At 28.7% G+C, this 24,530-nt stretch overlaps 3 protein-coding genes across 6 annotated transcripts in view; all 3 read right to left on the bottom strand.

The window, feature by feature from the left end:
* The window catches only part of LOC145183934 (uncharacterized), a 33,181-nt gene extending 32,217 nt beyond the window's left edge, over positions 1-964 (bottom strand). The window contains exons 1-2 of the mRNA XM_090093022.1: positions 823-964; positions 360-505 (exon numbers count right to left, since the gene is read on the bottom strand). Of these exons, the coding sequence (XP_089949148.1) occupies positions 360-476 (117 nt within the window). The 5' untranslated portion in view covers positions 477-505; positions 823-964. The remainder of the gene's footprint in view (positions 1-359; positions 506-822) is intronic.
* A 6,527-nt stretch (positions 965-7,491) lies between these two features.
* On the bottom strand, positions 7,492-10,520 carry LOC149885567 (uncharacterized). Its single transcript, XM_090093088.1, has one exon. It carries the CDS (start codon positions 10,130-10,132, stop codon positions 8,384-8,386), a length of 1,749 nt encoding a protein of 582 aa, XP_089949214.1. The 5' UTR covers positions 10,133-10,520; the 3' UTR covers positions 7,492-8,383.
* Positions 10,521-10,628: 108 nt separating this feature from the next.
* On the bottom strand, positions 10,629-22,286 carry LOC145200703 (Golgi to ER traffic protein 4 homolog). 4 transcript variants are annotated; one of them, XM_090093091.1, is made up of 10 exons: positions 22,086-22,286; positions 20,362-20,440; positions 15,407-15,488; positions 15,250-15,325; positions 14,984-15,054; positions 14,766-14,904; positions 14,347-14,490; positions 11,635-11,710; positions 11,251-11,329; positions 10,629-10,943 (listed from the first exon to the last, which is right to left on the bottom strand). In XM_090093091.1, exons 1-10 carry the CDS (start codon positions 22,127-22,129, stop codon positions 10,861-10,863), a joined length of 873 nt encoding a protein of 290 aa, XP_089949217.1. In that variant the 5' UTR covers positions 22,130-22,286; the 3' UTR covers positions 10,629-10,860. The 4 variants fall into 4 exon arrangements, with proteins under 4 accessions (XP_089949217.1, XP_089949218.1, XP_089949216.1 ...); XM_090093092.1 differs by lacking the exon at positions 22,086-22,286 and adding an exon at positions 21,421-21,504; XM_090093090.1 differs by lacking the exon at positions 22,086-22,286 and adding an exon at positions 21,249-21,376.
* Between the last annotated feature and the right edge of the window lie 2,244 nt (positions 22,287-24,530).

Below are 24,530 nucleotides of genomic sequence, written 5' to 3'. Positions count from 1 at the left end.
TACATAACAACCTTAAATAAAAAAATGTTGATCAAGTTTTTTTTCAATGCATCAAAATTGGTCCATGAAAGGGTCAAGGTTTGTTTCAGGACTAATTCTAGTCCTAAATTAACCCAAAATCTACTCTAGCTCAAAAATTGATTCCTTTAATAAAATAATTTTTACATAAAATAATTTGAAGAAACTTAAAGCTAACTCATATGTTAATGTATTTCAAAAGTTTACAAAAGTAATAGAACTTGCTTAACATAATGTTTACCATGTATGAAGTATTAGAATAATAAATATAATTGAAACAAAATACATATCCATTTATGTAATGCTACACCAAACATATGATAAGAAAAAACATATATTACATCTGCATTTTCAGGAGACCGACAACATGCAATCACCAGCTTTGATTTCTTTGCAAGTTGCTTTACAAACTCAAGCCCAATTCCTCGGCTACTACCTGTCACCAACACTGAATTCATAGCAGCTAATGTATGGATAAACCAGCTTACTATCATATAAAAAGAAATACAAAAACATCAATACATATTTGTGCATGTCAATACTGCAACATCAAACTAAAAGTGCCACATTATCTAAGTATGATAAATAACTTCTTGCATTTTAAATTCAGTTGCAACTATGAATAACTAGGTATTAACAGTGCACATCAGCACATCATTTTAAACAAATTTTCAGATGTAACTTTAATAAAAAATACTTTCTTGAGTTTTGCTAAGAATATTACTAGCACCACCTATATTCCTATATACCTTCATTTATATATCTTATAATAATTATGTAATACCTAAAGTATTGTCTAAGTACCTTAGTGTAAATGCCTGGTATTAATGAGTAAACGAGAAGCTAAGAGTAATACCACAGACAAGTTATGCAACATGAATAAACCTATGATTAAATACGAAAAGCTTAAACCTAGTTTTAGAATTATTTTCAAAGTTTTCTAGAAACTCTTAAAGAGCTGATATTTTGAGAAGTCTTTTGAAACATTTACTTAAAGGATTTTTGTTTTTAAAATCTATTATAACTTTAGATAAACACATTTGACCGTTATTTTTTTTCGGAATCACCTTTGTGACAATCAGAACCACGAGTCAAAAACCTGATAAATGACGCCTTACAAGAATAACTGATATATTATAAATAGCTGGATAGCGCAAATCGTAACGTACTAAGTGAAGCATACATTTTTTTCGAGCGCTAGTTCGGAAAGATCCAAAGCTCTGATCTCAGTTTAACAAAACAGTAGTTATGGTGGAAGTTTTGTTAATTTTATACTTTTTTATTCATCTCTCTCTCTCTCTCTCTCTCTCTCTCTCTCTATATATATATATATATATATATATATATATATATATATATATATATATATATATATATATATATATATATATATATATATATATATATATATATATATATATATTAAGGTGAGTCGAAATGTAAAAAATATTAAGTTGGAGATCCTGTACATGTCTAAAAAGTTGCTTTTTGATGTACTCGTTTGAAAAAACCTCACTTTTTATTTTATGGACAGTGTCTACAGGTCCCAACTCTGACTAGAAAGACTACATAAATACCCAATGTTTGTGTAATGTATTGCAATGTATTACAAATTAAAAAGAATGTAAACTGTAACAAATCAATGTTAAACAACAACAATACAAAGTTGTTTAACCTAACTGTTAATAAAATCTTTCTTGCTGTATATTTTTGGTATCTCTAATCTGGATTTCTTACTCTGTAACACCATGCAATGACGGGACTTTCTCCCATAAACTTTACAGCTCGCAGCGCTAACGTCTTTAATTGTTCTCTCTACTGTCTGTGAATGACATGGAACATCGGGCAGTAGTATTGGATGTGTGTAAGTAAGTTGATCATTTGAAAGGTGTGATAGCATCGGAGGAGACGTAACATTACTCTGGTCCCAGTCAATCATGTTAATGAACGATGTCGCAGCCAGATTTAATGTTATATCCTTCTTATCAAAGACGCGAACCGGTATGTTACTATTAGTCTGCTTCTCTCTTGCTCGTTACTCTTCTGAGAGGTTTAAATGCCACCTCTCTAGACATGTAGAGACGCAAAATCCTGTTGGCTTTCGTCAACCACCGAGCATGACTTATATTTCCAGGTAAACTCTTCTTGAGGAAATCAATATCTGTAGAAGCCTGACGTCCACGCTGTACTGCTAGACATGCTTTCAAAAAGTACAGTTGGTTTGTTCTAAGATCCTTCTTGACAGCAAATAATTAACGACAGGGAATTCATTCGGATCATATTCTAGAGCTGAGCTAATTGTACCTGTCGATGTGGAAGGTCCTGTAGTTCGAGCAAAATCCACGCCTGCCAAGAACCTTCTAAATGGCAGCTCGTTACAGTGTAGAAGGCATACCAACCACTCTAATGGTCTACCTAAGTTCTTCTCCAATATTCTTATGATTCCGTTGCTTTTACCTGTATTATTATTTGTGCCCTCACACACAACACCTTGAATGCTTTCTACGGAGTTTGTCTCTATAATAACTGACATTAATTCCTTTGTTATATCAGCAGCTTTACTACTTTCAGGAACTACATGATCGATGTATATGTTTCCTGGATACGAGACAATACTATAGTGTTCTTCTTTTTTACTTCTTCTACAACCAAAACTCTCAACTAATGTAACGTCTTGTTTTCCATCAAAGCCTATACAGCACAATTCCTTATTGCTCTGCATATATTCTTCAACCAGAGTATCTCTCCAGAAATTCCTTTGTCGACGTAGCTTTGAAGGATCAAGAATTGTTGCTGAAGACAACATGCTGAGGTCTTTTAAAACAGCATTAACAATAAGACATGTATTTCTGTTGCTAATTTTGCATCGATCAACTGCTTTACACAATTCCTTGTACTTGTTTCTGTTCTGCACTTATACTGTCTCTTCCTCTGATGTATAATTACTTTCAGACGTGGTACGCTCATCCTCATCAATATCTTCCTATTTTTTTATGTATTCAACCTCTTTTGACTGTGCTTCATCACACACTGATTTCATAAACTTGCGTTTTTGTCTCTTTTCCAGTGTTGCTGTCGTTTCTTTATCTACTCCACCAATTATCATATTTCTAACAGTTTTCTGGTGAACCCAGAAATCCCACTCTATCAATGGAATTTTATTTGGCAGAGGGCACGTGCATAAGTTCCTATCTCTAATGCCCGAATCAAAGCATTTGCAGGTACAAATGTCAAATAACTGCTTAAAAGAATTCGACTTTTCAGTGAACGTGTCTGATGTTCTTTTTGCATCTGATTATTTTTCAAGTGTACAAGTGTTTCTCGTATGTACTTTATCCATAAGTCTTCTAATCCTAATGATTGTGCTATTCACTTCTATTGTGGGAATACTTGCTTTTGAATAAACACATTTAACTCTGTCTGCTAAAATTGAATATCTTTCTTGCAAGCTAATTTCTAATACTGTTTTCTGATTACAATAGAACGCCTTAATAACGTCTTCATATGATGGGATTTGATTTTCAGGAAGATCAACTAACTGTCCAAACAATGGATGTTTAGTTGCACTTCGTGTACACATACTATCCATATTTAATATAATTTGTCTAAAATAATAAAAAGAACTGCAACAAGTTATGTTTACAATAAATAAAAGCTGTTAAAACAATTTTTCATAAGAATTTAGTCAATAAATATTCCAATATTTATACAGACCATATTATGTTTAGCCCTCTCATAAATAGGCCTACATGTTAAATGAAGTGATCTTTCTACAGTCTAAACTATAGCCTACTGTAGTATAAATCTATATTAGTCTACTTGAATTTTACTATAGGTTTGTTATTGCAAAAAAGAAAATAAAGTTACAAAATAATATATTAGATATTTTGCTTGTTTCTAAAAAATCCAGCAAATGGTTTGTTGCTGATGTTGGTGACGTCACATGTAAATAACGTTATAAAATTTATTCCATTTCTTTTTTAGTACTTTTAGTTAGGTGCTAAACCATTTGCCAATGCATTTTAGTCAATGATTTATAGTTGGTACGTATTTAGATTGTACCAAGGAAATGGTTAAAATACATCAAATAAGGTAAGACTTTAATCAAAAGTTGGGACCCCTAAACGTTTCATAAAAAATCTTTAAATATTATTTTCATACTGTACTGATGCCAAGACAACTTTTTGTTCATGTACAGGAAAGATAAAAAAATTCGACCCACCCTAATATATATATATATATATATATATATATATATATATATATATATATATATATATATATATATATATATATATATATATATATATATATATATATATATATATATATTTAATAAGCTCGAATTGGAACGCTGAAAACTGATACTCATTAATTCCATCGTGACGGAATCACCGATTAATAAGCTCAAATCGGTGATTCCGTCACGATGGAATTAATGAGTATCAGTTTTCAGCGTTCCAATATGGCGATTTTGGCGTCAATTTTGATATTAGAGATGCGCTATCCAGTTATTATGGAGATCAGTGGGTAAGACTAGCAGAATTTTAAAAACATTTTAAAATGTCTAGACTGCTAAATTCTGCTAATTGATTGGTCCGTTACATTTCTTCGATTGATAATCATTAACAATTGAATGTGTTTCCTAATAATATACAAGTAATATTGCACCAGCTTGGGAGAAAATAATCTTCTAAAGCGATTGGAGAAGATGTAAGAAGGACTCTTAGCGAACTAGTTTTGTTTATAAACCAGTAAATGTTACAAACATATAGAATGTTGTCAAACTTGTATTCGTATGGATTATATTTTCGCAGCGCTAGTTTTTTGTATGAGAAGTGTTTTTGAATGTTCTTTCTTTAAGTTACCAATTTATAACTTTCTATATTCATATAGAATAACAATATGCACATTACAGTTTTTTTATTTTTATAACATAAATGTGGAAAATAAGCTCAAATCGGTGATTCCGTCACGATGGAATTAATGTACTGTGTATTTAAAGCGATTAGTCGAAAAACAGAACTTAAAGCTTACGGGATTTAAATTTTTGGGGCTTTCCAATATGACGATTTTGGCGTCAAAAAATTAGAAGTTATGCTCGGAGTTGCGCTATCCAGTTATTATAGAGATCAGTGGTCTTACCTGGTTGTTGCATCTAGATGTCTGGATAACGCATTGCTGATACATGGTTTCATGCAAAATATTAAACTCAAGAAATAATCCGCATTGAAGCGTGTCGAGAAACCATCTAATGTAAAATATCGAGATAAAGAGGAGTATGCTTAGAGAAGACTCAAAGTAGGGCTTATGCTTTGTAAAAGGATAAAAGTATTTGTAAGCTTTTTTTAGATAATTGCTTGAAAAAAAAAATTGATTAACAGGCTTGATTTAATCACTAGGGATTATCGTTTGTTTAAAACTTAAAAGAGAGAGCAAATTTAAAAATTGAAGATATTGTAATATATACAGTGGCGAGCAAAATAATAGGTGTGAATAATAAATTTCACTTAAATTGACATTTTACAGTATATTTTATAAAGTGACATCTAGGAACTGATTGCTACACAAACTATGCTTATTTTATTATAACAGAGAGCAGTATATTTCCAATTTCTTACAAATTTATGAGGGGAATACCCTATTTATATATTTAACCTACAAATTTGGTGGAGCAAAATAATAGGTGTGTGCTTATTTTAACCTGTTTGCTGTAAGATTAAAAACATTTTATTATTTTTATTTGTTGTTGATATAAAGGTAAGGTCAATATTTATGCAACTTATATAAAATAATAACATTTCATATTTGTATTGAATTAGAATTAGATATAAAATGGGACGAGGAAAACATTGCACAGCGATAGAAAGAAAACTTATTAGAAATTTAAGAAAACAAGGAAAAACTTACAAGGAAATTTCAGTTACGATGGGATGTTCTCAAAATAAAGTTACAAATGCCTTAAAACCAGAAAAATCACGTGAGAATAGAGGAAGACCACGCAAAACGTGTCAGCGTACGGATGATCACATTACAATTATTTCAAAAAAAGACCCATTCAAGCCAGCAACAAAAATTTTAAATGAAATTAATGAAAATATTAGTGTTTGGACAGTTAGAAGAAGGCTTTTAGAAAGTAAGTTGCCAGCTCGAACTCCGAGGAAAGTACCATTACTTGGTAGAAAGAACATTATGAAAAGAAAAATTTTTGCAAAAATTCATATTGCTTGGCGGGGACCAGATATGACCAAAAAATGGCGTAATATTTTGTGGAGTGATGAAACTAAGATTAATTTATTTAATTCTGATGGAAAACAGTATGTAAGAAGACCATCAAAGCAAGAACTTTCACCTCGCTTCACTGCGAAAACAGTGAAACACGGCGGAGGAAATATAATGGTGTGGGGTTGCTTTTCCTGGTACGGTGTGGGGCCACTTTTTTGGATCAAAGATATTATGACCCAATATACATACGTAGACATACTAAATAATGTCATGTTGCCATTTGCCGAAGAAAATATGCCGATAATTTGGCATTTCCAACAGGACTGCGACCCAAAACATACATCCAAAGTTGCGAAAGAGTGGTTTACGACCAATAATGTAAAAGTTTTAGAATGGCCACCTCAGTCACCGGATCTAAATCCTATTGAAAATTTATGGAGCCAGTTAAAACTTAAAATTTCAGGACAAAATCCAAAAAATAGAAATGAACTGTGGATGATGCTCCAGGAGGCTTGGTACAGCATTCCTGTAGAAGTTTGCAGAAAACTAGTGGATTCAATGCCGTCAAGATGCACGGAAGTATTAAAAAATAAAGGGTATGCAACAAAATATTAATAATTTGCAACCCTATTGACCTCCATCTTCATTTTTTATTTTACACCTATTATTTTGCTCGGTGTGGAATTTATTTTTTTTAAATTAAAATATATTATATATATTTAATAACTTAATATTTATTAATTTCTGTTTATTTATGTAATAAAATAAAAGTTCTAATAAAAATTCAAATTTTTATTTTATTTGTTTCAAAGATATTCTCGTATTTGTTAGTTTTTTGGTTCGCACCTATTATTTTGCTCGCCACTGTACAAATTAAACGGTAAATTGCCGTCGTATATATCGGCTTAAACTAATAAAGACACCATGTTAAACCAATAAAAAGTAAAAAAAAAAAAAAAACAAACACTTTAGCTTTCGTTTTTTAATACCAACCCTTGCGAAAAGTAAGAACATCCGAACATTGGGATCCTGATTCTTATTTTTAATGTTCAAGAACTCTCGTCAAAACGCACCCTACCCGCTCCCTGCCTTTTTTTTAAGAATTAACGATTCCACGAGTACACGACTAGTAATCAGAAGTATAGAAGTTTTTAAGCAGTTGTCAGAAATATTCAAGAGGATAATTGCTAAAATTATCTTTTTAGGCCTGAAGATATTGATAGAAATAGCTAAGTCAATCTCTATATAAAACAACAATTGAAACAAAATCACAATAAGTCATCCCTTGCAATTCATAAAGAAAGCTTTCAGCATACGTTATACAATTTTTTAAGGGAACTGTATATGACTAAACTTACTAGTCTTAAAAAATAAAAAGTAAATACAAACTTTTACTGGTCATATTTCTCTGGATATTAATCATAAGAAAAACAACAACAAAAAAGTACACACACAGAGACACACACACAAACACACACACACAAAGAATGTATAAAGGATGGTACAATAAAAAAATACACACAGAGAGACACACACAAACACACACACAAAGAATGTATAAAGGATGGTACAATAAAAAAAAAAAATTGCGTTAAATTATTATAATTTAGTAAAATATAACAATTCTTCAAAAAGCAGAATAAAGTTTTAAAGAAGGAAAATCTATGTTTTTCTTTAAAAACTAAGAAAAAGATTGAAATACGTTCAACCGCAGACGAGAATAACATCAACAATAAGAAATAAAAACAGTATCTGAAAAATAATTTAAAAAAATAGTTTAACAGAAAAATAATATCATAAAATAGTCATGTTAAAAAAAAAAGCAAACGTGTAATCAAAGAAAAAAAATTTTTTTTTTTAAATTAATCTTTTAACAAAGATATATTTAATATTCTTAACAGCTGATTTATAACATATGAAAGTTAATGTCACTATTATATTGTAGAAAAATAGGAATCTTTATTGAAAAAAATTACTTCATACCTGTAAAAAATATATATATACAAACTTAATATTACGATAAAATTATTTTCCTCTTAAATCTTCTTTTAATATCAAACACTTAGTTTTTACCTTTTGGAATTTCAATACGGCTCCTCTTCGTTCTCATAATGTATAAAATTATTAATTAGATTTATTCTTAACTATCAGGAAGAGAATATTTTTTCTGTGGATTATTTTGAGTTACAATTGAATTGGGAGTGACATTTGTTTTTAAAGGAGTAGAACGCAGGGGCTTTACTGGTTTTTTAATGACTCCTTGAGAAGGAGAGGATTGATTAAGGGCATTGAAATGGCTAACTGAATTCGCTATCCTATCATTTTTAGGCGCTGAATTCATTTCAGAATGTTTATGCTTTTCATTGTATTTTCCAGAATCTAAATGAACGTATTCATTGCCGATATTTTCCATTTGAAAATTTAAAAGATTTTCATATTCAGTGTTATTATTCGCTAAATTCATTTTTAGAGCAGCACTTACATCATCAGCTATTTTTAGAGCAGCACTTTTATCATCAGCTATTTTTAGAGCAGCACTTTCATCATCAGCTATTTTTAGAGCAGCACTTTCATCATCAGCTATTTTTAGAGCAGCACTTTCATCATCAGCTATTTTTAGAGCAGCGCTTACATCATTAACTATTGGTGTGGTAGGTTTAACTCTAGGTGGTGGCAGTGGGCGAGATTTTTTAATAATATTACTTTCATTTTTTGTTATAGCTTTGCCACCTGAACCTGAAGTATTGTCTCTTTTACTTGACATATCCTCATACTGCTCTTCTTGCTCATATAGAGCATTTTGATTGAATGTCGGAGAACTAGCTAATATCCTTTCAAGTGGTGAAGGATGATTTTCCATATCATATTTGTCATTCACTATGGATGTGTTCCCTAAGCTAGACATATCTTCATAATGCTCCTCTTCTGCTGCTTGAGTGTTCAACACCAATAAACTTAAAGTCTCATCTTGAATGTTTAAGGATTGGGTTGGATTAAGGGTATCCTCAAAAGCTGAGGGTTTTTGTTCATGTAGAGCTTTCTGATCAGATATTGGAGCACTAACTGATGTTGATTGAAGTTGTTTTTGTGAAAGAAATAACACATCATAATTATCGTCAGTGGGAATCGCAGGTTGCCTGTTAACAAAAATACGACTGTATTCTGAAGATGTTACAGGATTATATTGGGGTAAGAGTTGTGTATTATTGAGTCTTACTCCTTTAGAATCTGGTGAAATGCTTTGGTTCTCAATAAGTTCTAATAGTCCTTTTTCTTTAATGCGATCTTTCACCGTTTTATCTAGAACATCGAACAACTCTGAAGGATTTTTACATTCAAATCGAAAAATGCCTTCCCCCGTTTCTGATTTTCGCCCTACCTCTATAATAAAAAAACCACTTTGAGCTTTATAGCGACGTATAATGGCAAATGTCCATGTTATCTTTGATAAGTCAGGTGCTACCAACATGATAAAAGACTTTGCAATATGTAGCTCTAACTTCCCTTGAAAATTTTTCATAATTCCGTAAGCATTTGGTGGACTTTCTATTAGACTAACATTAAAAACGCTTATGCCTGCAGCTTTTAACAATACATCTAACCATTGCTGACGTAGATTTTCTGCAGAAGCAGATAGCAAGTAGACTTTATCAACTGTAACTAATTCAAATGCAAATCGATTTTTCAGCTCAACTTTTCGAGCTGAAAACTCAGAATACAGGTTGTACACACAGCGAGGTTCTTGTTTCTTCCAATTATTATCTTTAAAGCACTCCAGCGTTTTGCTCCCTGTAGAAAAATTATGCTGGAATACAAAGTAACTTTTCTTCCAATCCCGTCGTTTATCATTTAAACATCTTTCTAACATTCCCTCCAAAACGACTTCCATTTTTTCTTATGAAGCCATATATTTGTATACAACTAAATGATGATTAAAACCTTTAAACAACTTTAGTAAAATCTACAACACGTACGTATATTCTGACTTTTGTACTAAGTAACAAAAGGAATTTAATGAAAAAAACATTTTAAAAGTTTGATGAGCGAGACAGTCAAGACATAATAATTAATGTTACGGAAACTAAACAAAGAAAATTCAATTAAAAAAAACGTGCTTATAATTTTAAAAATTGGAAGAAAAAAAAACACTATAAATAATACGAAATAACGTATGAAATAATTGCAATACCATTAAAATTTATCATTTAAATAAATAAGAGTATCAATAATTTGTATGATTATTACATGTGAAAAAATAGCTTTTTTTTTTTCCCAATATTTTTCTTAGCAAGAAGTTGGCTTGTTTTTAATGTTAAAATCATTTTTAATGAAAGTTTTAACAGTTAAAAAATAAATTTCAGAAAACAATTAAAAAGAACTGCAAAGCATACCTATAAATTTATTTATACGTATTTTTAAATAAAAATGATTTTTTCATAGCACTGCTCAAAAAAATAACATTTTTTGCACTTTTGTACTCAACATTTAGTACAAAGAAAAAAACAAGAGAACAGCTATAAAACACTACCCAAAAAATTTGAATAAATGTAATGTCCTGAAAAAGTATACACTAACTATAGAACTATCTAATATCAAAATATCTTTAAGGATTGAGGGTTAATCAACTTCTTCTGCTAAAACAGCCATTGTTTCATTTTCTTCACCAGGTTCAGACGTAAACATTGATTCCATTAGGTTGTCTAAAGGAAATTTTTAAGTATTTAATAATATAATATAGAAAAAACATTATCATGAACATCTCAGACAATTTGAAGCGTTTTTTTACAATCTTAACCATGCTTTGAATATGATTTTTCTTTTGCTAGTAGTTTTTCATAAATTTAAAGTTCATATGTTTTGATGAATATACTTTAAAATGATGCAACTTGCAAAAGGTTATTGATTGATTTTTTTTTTTTTTTTTTTAGTTTTACACTAAGACAATAAGTCATAATTTTAAAACCTCTAACATAGTACTTAAAATGTTTGAAAGCAATATATAAATACCTAATAATCCTAGGATGCCAGACTTTTCTTTTTTTGGGGGAGGAAGATCAAAAAATATTTGTCCTATTTTGTCTAAATACTGAAGAATAAAACCTTTTTATTAAATATAAAAACTCAGGAAGAAAACAAAAGAAAAATTAACTAATCAAATATTAAATACTAATACAACATAAAAAAAATGTAACTATAATATAAAAATTAATCAAACAACAGTAAAAAATTTATAATTATTCTACATTATGTTTTCTCATTTCTATTTCCAAACACTATTACTTCAAATTTTCTATTTTAAGACTTCTAATACATATAAACAGAGCTTAAAAATAGATTCTCAGTGTAAAGATGTATCACAAATATGTTATTTCTTATCAAAAAACTATTTACTTGTGAATAAGTAGGATCTTTATGAATTGAAGGTTTATACTGTTCACATAGGATCGCATATTGTTCGACATTTCCCCTAAAAATATCATAAAACAAATACTATAAAGATTAAATTGGTACTAATATAAAAGTTTAATAATGATAATAATAGTAATAACACCAATAGCTTAATTAGTAATAATATTAATAACAATAAGCTAATAATACTAGCAATAATAGCAATAAAAATAGTAATATCAATAGTATTAATAAAAATAGTAACAACAACAACAAAAACAACAATAATAACAATAACAACAACAATAATAATAATAAAAGTAATAATAATAAAAGTAATAATAATAATAAAAGTTATAATAATAATAAAAGTTATAATAATAATAATAATAATAATAATAATAATAATAATAATAATAATAATAATAATAATAATAATAATAACAATAATAATAATAATAATAATAATAATAATAATAATAATAATAATAATAATAATAATAATAATAATAATAATAATAATAATAATAATAATAATAATAATAATAATAATAATAATAATAATAATAACAATAATAATAAAAATAATAATAATAATAATAATAATAATAATAATAACAATAATAATAAGAATAATAAGAATAACTATTATTATGACTATAATAAATAAAAAACCTGAAACTAACAAGTTGTTATTCTTTACAAAAGCCGTGACAAATTGCTATGTGTCTTTTATGTTTGTATTTTATGTACGAACAACATGACCTGGCACTTCCATTTGAATACAATAAAACCGCAATACATTCTTGCTTTTAAAAATACAGCAGATTTATTACATCCGCACTTAAAAAAACTTTTTTTTTTAAGTAACAGCAATTAGAGGGTTCTCAAGCAAACTCAGCAAATTTGAAAGGATTAAATAAAAGTTTATTTCTAAATTGAACTTAATTAGGTAAATAAAACATAAATAAGTTTTAATGTTAATAAAACTGCTAATAAAATTGTAGCATAAATGTAGTATTTTTGAATGTAGGATAAGCATGAGCTAAAAATATGTGATTCCATATTTATCATGTCCTAATGAATGATCCATTTATGTTTTCTAACCATAAAAATAAAAATGAATATTATATCTACAATGGCAAGACAAAAAATAAGACAAAAACTGGTAGCTGAGAACAAAGACTTTGGTATACAGATAGTCAATTATGCAATGCTATTGATACTGTTAAAAAGGCATGATTGTGTATGCAGCAAGCAGGACATTAAGAAAACTTTTCATCAAACTTAGAGTTTTGCTCTAAAAATGGAATAATTCTTATTGCTTTGTTCCCAAATTCAACACATCTTGCAGTCACTCAATGTAGCTGTTTTTGGGCCAATGAAAGCAAAATGGAAATCCTTTTGCTGACAATGTCGCATTGACCATAAAGGACAGGAAATAAACAAGGAAAATGTATAAGTAGGTTAAAATCATTTATAATTAATCCTTCTATGGCAAACAATATCAAAAGTGGTTTTAAAAAGACCAGAATTTTTCCATTAGATTTTAACAACATTGACTACACAAATTTTGTTCAAAGACTAGCTGTGCCAATTGCAATTGACGCTCCAACTACTTATTTAGAACAGAACCTTTCATATGTGACTTTATCAGCCTCTTCTCACATAATCTTTATTGAATCGTGCATTGATCCAAATCTTTCATTTAAAACCATGAGTACATTATAAATCAGACACAAAAGCAGGTTTTACAATACATAATAAGTGTCAACACTATATACGATAAGTATGAAACATATGATAAGACTAGAAAACTGTGTTTCAAAAGCTTGATCAAAACTAGTATATAAATTTAAACAAATTCTTAAAATATCATATTTGTGGTTGCAAAAATTCATTTCTAATACCTTTGTACTTTTTTAGTAATCTAACATATTACAATAACTTTCGTTAAACTCACAGCAGGTGTGGAAATGACTCTGTGATAATTTGCACTGAAAATTTTACAAAGTTGTTTTATAGTTTATTACAAAACAAGTTTTTTGATTTGCAACTTTATAAAGGTAAAGAGTTGAAAGCATGAAAAAAGCTGTTCAAAACAAAAATAACATTAAAAAATATGTTGGAACAGTTTTTAAAAATGTAACCAGTCACCTAATAAAGTAAGGTTCATAAAATGTGTGATAAAATATACATCAATAGAGAAAATTCTAATCAACACCACAGATCATTCATCGTTGTGTGGTGACCTAAAAGTAGTTGTTAATTTGGTCTTTATGGTGGATATACTAAATATTGCTGCTTCCTATGTGAACAAGATATTTACATGAAAGAATTGAACTATATCAAAAGAGATTGGTTACTTTGACAGATAATTAGTAGAAATGCAAAATAACATGCACTTATAGACAACATAAATTATATAATAGTGGAGTCTAAACATTTAGTGGAATGAATTTCAAATAATATGACAAAATTAATTAAGGCAACAAGATGATTCACTAGATATAGAAAGTTGTAGAAATAAAAAATACATGAATTGATGTTTTCTTGTATGATTTCTTTCTATGCAATTGTTTGTTGGACATGTTTTTTTTTAAAAAGAAATAATGAAAAATTGGTAAAGAAAAAAATTACCTTGTTCTATTACTTTCTGTGTCATTTGTATTTTTATTTATTTTTTCAATTATCAAGAACTTATGATTTACTTACTTCTCAATTATTAGCAATAGAAATGCAATAAAATTTAGCAAAGGTTGTTTGTATGGATAATTTTTGCAGTGAATACCAGGGTGATTTGAAGTATAACCAATGAAAGTAGTATTTGCTGTTGGATGATTTCTCAAGCATAAAAATCTGTATTAAAAAAATATAAGCAGTATAAACAAAAATATGTAATGTAATAGTATAAGCAAAAATTTCTATGTTTTATTTACTACAACTATATTTACTATATACTACTTTATTACTACAATCATATTTATTATAACAAACTATAATTGTTATAACATAATTACTATTACATAATTATTATTTACTATATACTATTTTATTACTACAACCATATTTACGACATACTACTTTACTACTTATTATAGGCAATTAGAAAATAAATTTGGGCCGAAACTTACTGGAGAACAGCTTGAGTCACAAACAGATCAATCTCACCAGGGAAACCAGATAAAATATGATATTCAATAAGAAACATAGCACACTGTGACCCATCAAGTGTGTAAGTAAAGTGCTTTCTGGCACTATGAAAATCTTTCTCTACAAATAAAAACGATAAGACATTAGAATACTAAAAAAACCTTTTTGAGCCTTTATAAACAATAAAATAGACATCTACCTTGCCAATATTTATTAGCAATAACAGAATGGAGCTGAGGGTGACCATGCTTTTTTTCTTGAGAAGTCCAGCTGAAAAAAAAAGAAAGCATATTTTCAAAGTTTTATTTTTCAAAAATTATCTCATTCTGCTATAATGAACATTTATAATTAAGACAAGAAATGTTCATACTTTTAATTGTTTAAATGGTAAAAGTATGTAGAAAGTAAGTAAAAATTACCAAACCAACTTTTTACCTAGTTTGAATGAAAAATACATATAAATACCTAAGTGCCTCTGTAATGTAATCTTTTCGACTTTCAGAAGACTTTGAGCTGAGCTGTATTATTTTACAAATTTTTCCTGTATAAAAGATACTTCAAAACTTGATAAAAGTGTAGGTATCAAGTGTAAAAGGAGAAATTCAACACTTTAAAAGCATACCCAGGGATTCCTCACAAACAGGCTTTTTAATTTCGTTATATAGTTTTACCATCAACCTTCCTAAATCAAATGCGCTCTCGTGCTACATTAAATTAAAAGCAGTGTATAAGTATCATATACATTATTTAGAATTTTAAAATTAAACCTGAATGTAAGGAGATAACTCAACAACTACAATTATCAATACATAAATAATGACAAAAACTACCAAGTTGTAACCTTTTATATTGGATACTAAATGTGTACACATAGTTTGAAAATTTAGGAAGATTAATTACAAATCAAAAATTTTTACAAGTTATAAACCATTAAATTTTAATTGTAATAATTTAAAGGTAGATTAGTTTAAAGGATTAGGTTAGAAGTGATTAATATCAAATCAAATCTGCTGAGATGTGTTAACATATAGCTCAAGAAAAATACAAATTTGCAATTTCAAAAACATTTGTTAAAATACAAGAGAGAACTGAGTTTGAATTGTTGTTCAAGTAATCAGTATTATGTGATAAAGTTAAAATTTAGGACTAAAAATGTTTCATTTGAAAGCAAATATATGTTGAAAATTTATCACTCATTCCCTTCTCCCCACCCCCCTCCTTCCCTGTTACTGAAAAAAAGAATTTTTATCTTACATTTAAATGCTTTTTCAGCAATTAAAAAAACATAAAATGGTTCAAAGCTTTGGTTTCAGAAACCGGTTCTGTTTGAATTTGGGCCAGGTCACTGTGGTACACCAACATTTTTTACAAAAAAATATTACAAGATGGAGATGTCCACATCACTCTAAATTCATCTTTATCTTTGGATTATAGTAGCAATGATGGAACCAGACAAGTTTGCTTTATTTCCAAACCCAGCCTTCAGGTAAAATAGTCAAAGTAGGCAGGGTTAAAATGCTTTTTTTTTGTTGTTACATTTCACATTTAAGTACTTTAAAAGAAAAAACAAAAAAAAATTTGAGAAAACTTATGACAAACTTTTTATGTTTACTAATACAAGGAATAAGCACTACTAAAAATTAACATATATAATATCAATACTCTGGTCCAGACTGTCGTACTACCCCAAACATTTGCTTTAACTTTTGATAGGCCAGATCAGCAACCACATAATACTGGATTATTATCTGGCTGCTTCATTTTTAAAGCTACCATGTTTTGTTTTTTTGCAGAACATAGCTTTTTAAAATAAATTCTTGTGCTTTCAAATAGCTTTGAATAAAAACAGCAAAACATACTCAAATAGAAACAGAAATAAAAAAATACTAAAGTAAACAGAAACATTTATATTAATCTTTTGCACAAAGTCCCAATAATATTTTTCTATGATGTTATTTATAGATTTTTAAAACTTGTTATTAGTAATTTAATAAAGTTTTTAGTTAATCAACTGAGATGACATATCACTTGAATCAACTGAAGTTAACAGAAACATCATCTTCATCATTACCATGATCACTAATATTACCAAGCATTATATCAGCAATATTTGTTTCTTTTTTATGGAGTGTGGCATTTGTATACATGAAACTAAGCTAATTGCTTTTTCTTTTGCAAGCCGGCTTCTACGCTTTGAATGTATAAAATCGTACAAGCTTTATATTTGTTTACTTGCAGCTTGAGAAGTTGGAATAGTAAAGACTATTCATGCAACCTGTGCTAAATTTGGGAATTTACTTGCACCCTCAACTCCCCACCAGATATCAGGATCCATTATTTCAATTTGAGCTAAAATATTTGGTGTCGGATTTGCACATAGTGTCTGAAAAGATTTTTTTTTTTTTTTGAAGTTTGATAATTGCAAAGTCCTCTTGTTTCAACTATGTACTTTGGAAGTAACTCAAGGAGCATATCAAGATCACTTTTGCTGGATGGAGGAGGCTCATTATACATATTTCTACCACCATGATTTAGTGGATCAAGAAAATATGCAGATCCCATGGATGGTATGTTAATAAATTCCCATCGGCATAAAACAAGAGTTTTCAATACTGAGTCCTCACACTATATTTGCATTAAGTTAATATATCCTACATAAACTTCAGAAAGTATACAACTATCTGATTCCAGTTTACCTACTAGTTTTGATAATGGCTTCATAACATTAACAAAATGTTGGCAAACTTGTCTTGTACAATGTTTATATATTCTGATTTTTTTGTGAGTGGAGATATACATGAGAAGGCGCCTGATTTGGCTAAATTCAAATGAACTAATTTGTTTTCAAGATTTTGGACAACTGATATATGATGGCTTAAAATGTGTTAAAACTGCATGTGATAATGCTTGCATTTTCTTCAAATTATTTTCTTGTTTAATACAATTTTGAATTATACAAAATTGATCAACAAGAGATGTTCTTTGTTTAAAAAATGCTATCAGTTTTTCATACTTTTCTAAAATATCCACAAATTCAAGAAGAAGGCAAATATCTTTTACTAAAAGATTGAGGTCTAAGATTAGCATGACGTTGCTTCCAAGCAGAAGAATCAGCTATCACAAAAAGTACTCCTGTATGGAAAAATATCCTTGCATATGATTTATCTATCTTTTTGATGTCATCTTTGTTTATAGTGTCAAAGTATGAATTTAGCACAGTTCTTTTAGCAGGCTGCCCAGATTATTTAAAAACTGAATGTTCAGAGGTTTGTGAGGTCATATTATCATTTCCTTTTGTTTCAACTAAAATAATCTGAACTTCTCTCTTTTTATTTTTGAAGCACAACTTAACCTCTTCAGACACACTTTCACATCCCCTTAAATGCTGCACCCATCTCAATTTTGACCGTGTTGTTATTTGTTCATCACAATATTTGCAATAAATTTTTCTTGTTGTACCTTTTCCGAAAAAAGAGACATGCTTGTAAATTTGATGAGACATTAAATATTTTACTTAAATACAAGAGTAAATATATGTATTACTGTTATTATTTATATTATTATTATTATTATTATTATTATTATTATTATTATTATTATTATTATTATTATTATTATTATTATTATTATTATTATTATTATTATTATTATTATCATTATTATTATTATTATTATTATTATTATCATTATTATTAACTTATTTCAGATCAGAGAAATCCATAGAATAAACAAAAAAACAGATAAAAAAAAACAACCCAAAATACTATCTTAAAACGGTGAAGAGCAGCACAAACATGGTATAAAAACATAACAATTTAACAAATTAAAGTAAATCTAAGAAACACAAATTAAATTAAAAAAAACAACAACACTTTAATCATAACTCAAATAATAGACATTGCCCAGTAATTTAATTCATTAAGATAATATAATTATCTGATTAGCAAGTCCAAAAATATTTCAAAAATAAAAGTAAACAGGTATACTAATCTGTATACTAACTTTTAGTATACCAAGTGGTAGAGTATACCATAAGTTAGTATACTGTATACTGTAACCGGCGATCCCTATTTGCTAATCCTGAGTTACACCAAGAGTCCTAATCCTGAGTTATACCAAGAGGTTTTAAATCGAATGGAGAGGCCCATGGTAATCTTTTTTCATCCCAAGTATACTTGTAAAAATGATTTTGGAAGCCAAAAGGGATAATAGTCAGTTTCAGAGAAATTCAAATGAGAAATGGCAAGTGACTTTAAGAAAGCTTCAGCTCATAACCTTGTTGAACATCATGAGCTTTTGCAAGTATTATAAGATTATTTTCCTAAAACTGATAAAAATGAAGGAGCTGAATTTTAATTTCTTTTTCATGTCTGCGACTGAGTTGGAATTCTAATAATTTTATCACACATGAATGCTATGTTTAGGCAAATTTCAAGTCCCACAACCACCATCAATATCAGTTTTATGGTAACACTTTTCACTACTCTGCTGCTTCTCCTAGACAAACATAATGAGCTCTAACAGGAGTTCAAACATGGCAGGCTTTTGAGTAGTTTGAGCTTCCCCTGCAATGACATAACTTGATTTGATGCAGAATGTGAGGCTTGTAAATAATTGATTTGATGCAAATATGGGGCTTCTGTAATCCAATTTCATTGTTAGAATATGTATACAATGTCTTATACAGCGCAAATTGATATTGAGTTGGTGGTTATAAACTTGGTCTGGCTTTTAATGGCTAATCTAGCAGTTCAAATGGTTCCCCAAGGTTTTTTCAAGATAATTCTGCTTTACATACTTGATAGCTGAAATCAATTTCTTGGGGAACACTTTTTATACTTGAGATCAGCTTACTGTAATTAACTGATTTGAAATTATCCTTAGTATTGGACTAATTAAAGTGCAGTTGTTGCAATTGCCTGTGAGCAAAAAGACTTTATTTCATGATAACTGTTTATCTTTTAAAAACTGTGTACATTAAGAATCAAATATATTAAAAAACAAACAATCTTCTAGACCACTAACAAATATTTTGAAATTGCAGCTTTACAATGCACTCAGCTATAACTTTATCACATATAACTGAAATAAAGTCATCATAACAAACCATTAACAAAGTTTAAGAGTTCTAGTTTTACATCCAAAAATTAACTTACATTAGCTTGTATACAGAACATGTTGTTTTAAAAATTAGAAGCAACATTATATGCTTCTTTATTATTATATAACTTTGTTTTTATACTAATTAAAATAACTATTTGATTATGCAAATTATAATTAACAACTTAAAACAATAGATCTTTTATTTTGTAATAACATTTCAAAAAAATTTTACTTGTAATATTGCAAAAATAGTTTTTAGAAAAAAAAAGAGTAAGTGGGCATATTTATTAAAAAAATCTTTAAAAAAATTCCTTTTGTATACAGAAGTAAAATCCAACTTTAAAGTTTTGATAAAAACTCAAAGCTTTTTTGCAGTAATTTTTTTTTTCTTTTTTTTAATTTTGCAAAACTGTTATTATACAGTTTAGTACCAGTAAAAACCATCTCTATATAAGTTAAATTAAAATTTTAAACCTGATTATGCTCGAATAAAGTAATTATACTATCATAAAGGATGAATTCTGCTTCCTCATACTTTTTCTGTGATTTATACCTAACATAAAAAAATACATAAAAATTAAAAAGTTAAACAAGACCCTCTAAAAAATGTTATTTAAAACATCTTAAAACTCCAGCAAGAAATAACATAAGAAAGTTTTTAAATAAAAAACAAAATTTTTATTGTATAGAAATAAGTGAGTCTGTTTACATATACATAGACTAGTTAAGGTAGATAAAAAGACACAGTATAAGGGAACAAGCCAGAAAAAATTTATAATCAGGTCCTAAATAAATGATTAATAGGTCATTGATAAGGTTATTAGAATTATTTCTTGTTTTTAATTTGATGTAATACAGCATCTAGCTTCGAGTGGTACAGATCTTTCTCATCATTAATATGGGCTAGAATGGTTGACTTCGTTTTTTTAGCTTAAACACTAAAAAAAAATCACTAGAATGAACTTCTTTGTGTTATAATTAACAGAAATTCGTGGATATAGGTTGGCAGCTAGTCAATTACGCTTCAGCAACAAGCTATAGATTTAGCTTTATTTAGGAAAGAACTTTAAATATTTCAAAATTTACCTAAAATATAAGGTTTTTGTCATTTGACTAGCCTCGTAGAACTTTCCATTCTCAACAGAACTTTTAAATTTCTGGAGAATTCTTTCAAGTCTGGAAATATTTTTTAGTGAGGCTTCATCCGCCATCTTATTAAAACTTTAAATTTGTCTAGAACAAACACTTCGTACAGATCATGTGCCGTATAAAAGACGTTATGTTTACATATAATTTTTGATGATAGAAAGTTTCAGAAAAGTAATTTTTTTTTTCTTAAATATAAATATAAGTCATTATACCAGTTTTGACAGCAAACCTTTCGTAATAAATCGACATACGCATTAAACATAACTGTTTTTAATATGTCAGTCCAGAATGTGATTTAAATGAGATTTTTATAAAATGGTTAAACGAAGTATTCATTTATTCACTAGATAAAGTAAATTATATAAAAAAAGTTGGTTAACTAACATATTCGACAGTTGATTTCCTTTTTTGATTAAAAAAATAAATTTTGGTGCAAACTATAATAGCTTTTCAATAGATAGATCTATAGATTTTAAAAGCTACTTTAATTCGTATGAGTCATTCTTTTTACTCTTTAATGATAATCCACATTTAAAATTAGAGAGCAATGCTTGTATTTTAAAAATGAATCAAATAAATTTTGTGGAATAACAAAAGATAAAACTGAGCAAATTTATGCATGGTAATTAAAACATTTTTATAAACCAACCATAATGATAAACACCTTGATGCTGATTGTTTTTATTTTTTTCCTTGAATATCAAAAACCACTCGTACATGTAATGGAAAATTTTAAATTAAGATTCTACCAACAACTTGATTATTTTAAAGTAAGGACTTGAAAGGTCGTTTATAACAAGGGGAAAAATGGACTTTGTGACCCTGCACTCAAAATACTTCTATTTATTGTAAACTGTCCAGGTAAACTGTAATAGTGTAAACTGTCATTTAAAATAGTTTAGCTACTAAAAACACCGAACGAGAATAATGTTTTTTATAAAAATATTTGGAGAATGCACTTCTATTTTATATTCTATAAAGGGTGGCCGGACAAAAAAGTATTTTGTTATAAGAAAAAGGTGACCGTACAAAATAATATTTTTTGTTACCATAAAAAACTGCAGACTTCGAGGTGCACTGTTAAATCTTTCATTTTGGGTTCGAAGACGGAAAAAGCCAGCTTAAAATCCAATCATAATCGAATCAAATCCTTGATAAAATATTTTTGCCTTTCCCAAATGCTTTTAATATAAAAATGGGTATAGAATCAAAGAGCCATTTTTTTTTCGGTATAAAAAAAAGGCGTTAACTATAATCCTCATTCATGTCAAAATGCTAAAAGTCGTTATCAGCATTAAATTAATGCAAGTTATCTTCTCCACTATCTGTTTTTTATTCTCCATTATCTGTTTTTTATTCTCCATTATCTGTTTTTTATTCTCCATTATCTGTTTTTTATTCTCCATTATCTGTTTTTTATTCTGAACCTCCTCCTTTTTCTGTTTATTCTTTTTCTCTTTTTAAAGCTTATTAGAACTTAAACATTGACATATTTACTAAAGAAACTTTCGAAAAATTGTTTATACAAAAATCAATTAGGAAAGACAAAAAGTATCTATTATATCTTGCTTTTGCAAGAGGTTTTTGTGCTCTTGGTCCCCTTTGATCTTGTTAAAAACTAGATCATCAGGTTGATAAATCTTCGGGTCTTACTTTCATTTCCTTGCTACTATTATTCTATACCTGAATAGCAACAGTTAGCAACAGTGCAGTTTGCTTCAGATTCGTACCAATAGGATTGTGATCACTCTTTCTTTTTTTTTCAAAAAAAGGTATTTCAGCTTTTATTATACACAAATTTTTATAATTTATGTAAAAATTCTACTGCTTTTTTTGCGGGAAAAAAATTTTAACCGAAAAAGGAAAAAGAAAGTTTGCGTAAAAATGACGTCCCATCCAGATTGATTTAGATTTTTCCAAGGAAGTGGTCGTCCCAAACCGTTATTAAAACAAAAGTAGGAGCTTTTAATCTACATGCGACGGCGAATTAAATTAAAATGAAGGAAGTATGTTTAATAAGTCGCTTTTTATTGTTTTTTAATTGAAAATTTTTTTTATTGGTAGCAGTAATTGCAAGTTGCTTTAGAGTAACTTTAAAATGATAAATAATGCAGTTCTACAGTTAAAAAATTGCGAGCATAAAATAATCTACTTTTTTAAAATAACTTTAAGCACTAAAGACATAAAAAAACATTTAAAAATGTACATCGGCTCTGGTTACCATGATAGAAGCAATCACCTAATGTAGTAAGGTTTACAAAACGCAATATACACTATAAATTTCATAATCATTATTAGTGATTAATAGAAAGCCGCCATGCGTACCAAGATTATACAGTATTAACTAACTACGTCACCACTTTGTGTAAAAATCTGCTACTTGGAGAGTACAGCGTCTTCCCTGCCGGCACAAGCGCCTTTTAGACGTCTTAAAGATCTCTGAATTTGGTTTCCGCGAAAACGTCTAATACTAATGCGTTAAAGACGTTGTTAAGATATCTTTTCTTGTTATGACAAAGTCACATCAACTAGTTTTAAAGATGGCTTTTGAGCGCATTGTTACTTTTTAATTTATTCTGCATTTTTCAAAGTATTATTTTGCGACTATTTACTTTCTCATCAAATTTTTCTTTTTCTGTTGTTCGTGTCGATGACAAATGCGAGGGCGCTAAGTGAACTAATTAAATAATAATGAGACAACAATTAAAGTAATTTTATTTTGAATAGTAAAAAAGGATAAAAACAACAGTAATTAGAGTATATATAATAATGATAGCTTATAAAATCTACGGGAAATTGAAAGTCGAGTTTGTCACTCACTCAGTGAAATGTTGTGGGTCTAGCGTCCATAGGATTTAAATAAATGTACCGTTCGAACTCATGGGGAGAGAGGAAGGAGGAGAAAGAGGAGGGGAATGAGGAGAAGAAGGTAGAGGAGAAAGAGGAGGAGAAAGAGGAAATAGTGTTGATGAGAAGGATTTTTGGTTTGAATGAGGAGTTGAAAACAGCATCTTGATGTTCGAAAAACAAAAAGCGCAACAGCTATTAAATGTTTATCTTACGAGAGCCAAAAGTGACTGTTTTTAAACGGTCACGCTTAAAATTCGTGTATGTTCATAGTTTCAATTTTTTGGCGGTTCTCGCATTAAAACAATAGAAGTTATATATGCACGTGGTTCGTTTCCTGACGTACTATTGGTTAATTCAGACTTGATATTCGCTTTATACAGCTAATAATTCGTCTCCGCCAGATACGTATCTGTCTTTCAAGATGTCAGCTCTCTAATGATCTAAAAAAATAAAATACACTACGCTTTGAAAAAACTTTTGTGAAACTTTTTTTGTTTCAAAGTCTGCAAATATCAAGAGTAAACTGAGATTTTTTTTTTTTTTTTTTTTTTTTTTTTTTTACAGAGTTACTTTCTACTAGCTTGGATGTTTTTTTTTTAAAAGTTTTACTTTGAGGAATTTGTTTTTACGAGAATACCTCCTGC

Source organism: Hydra viridissima, unplaced genomic scaffold, assembly GCF_058129835.1.
Source record: "Hydra viridissima isolate aposymbiotic clone 2 unplaced genomic scaffold, HvirCarnegie_v1 scaffold_7, whole genome shotgun sequence".
NCBI classification, from domain to species: domain Eukaryota; kingdom Metazoa; phylum Cnidaria; class Hydrozoa; order Anthoathecata; family Hydridae; genus Hydra; species Hydra viridissima.
This window is presented reverse-complemented; position numbering and strand designations above follow the sequence as displayed.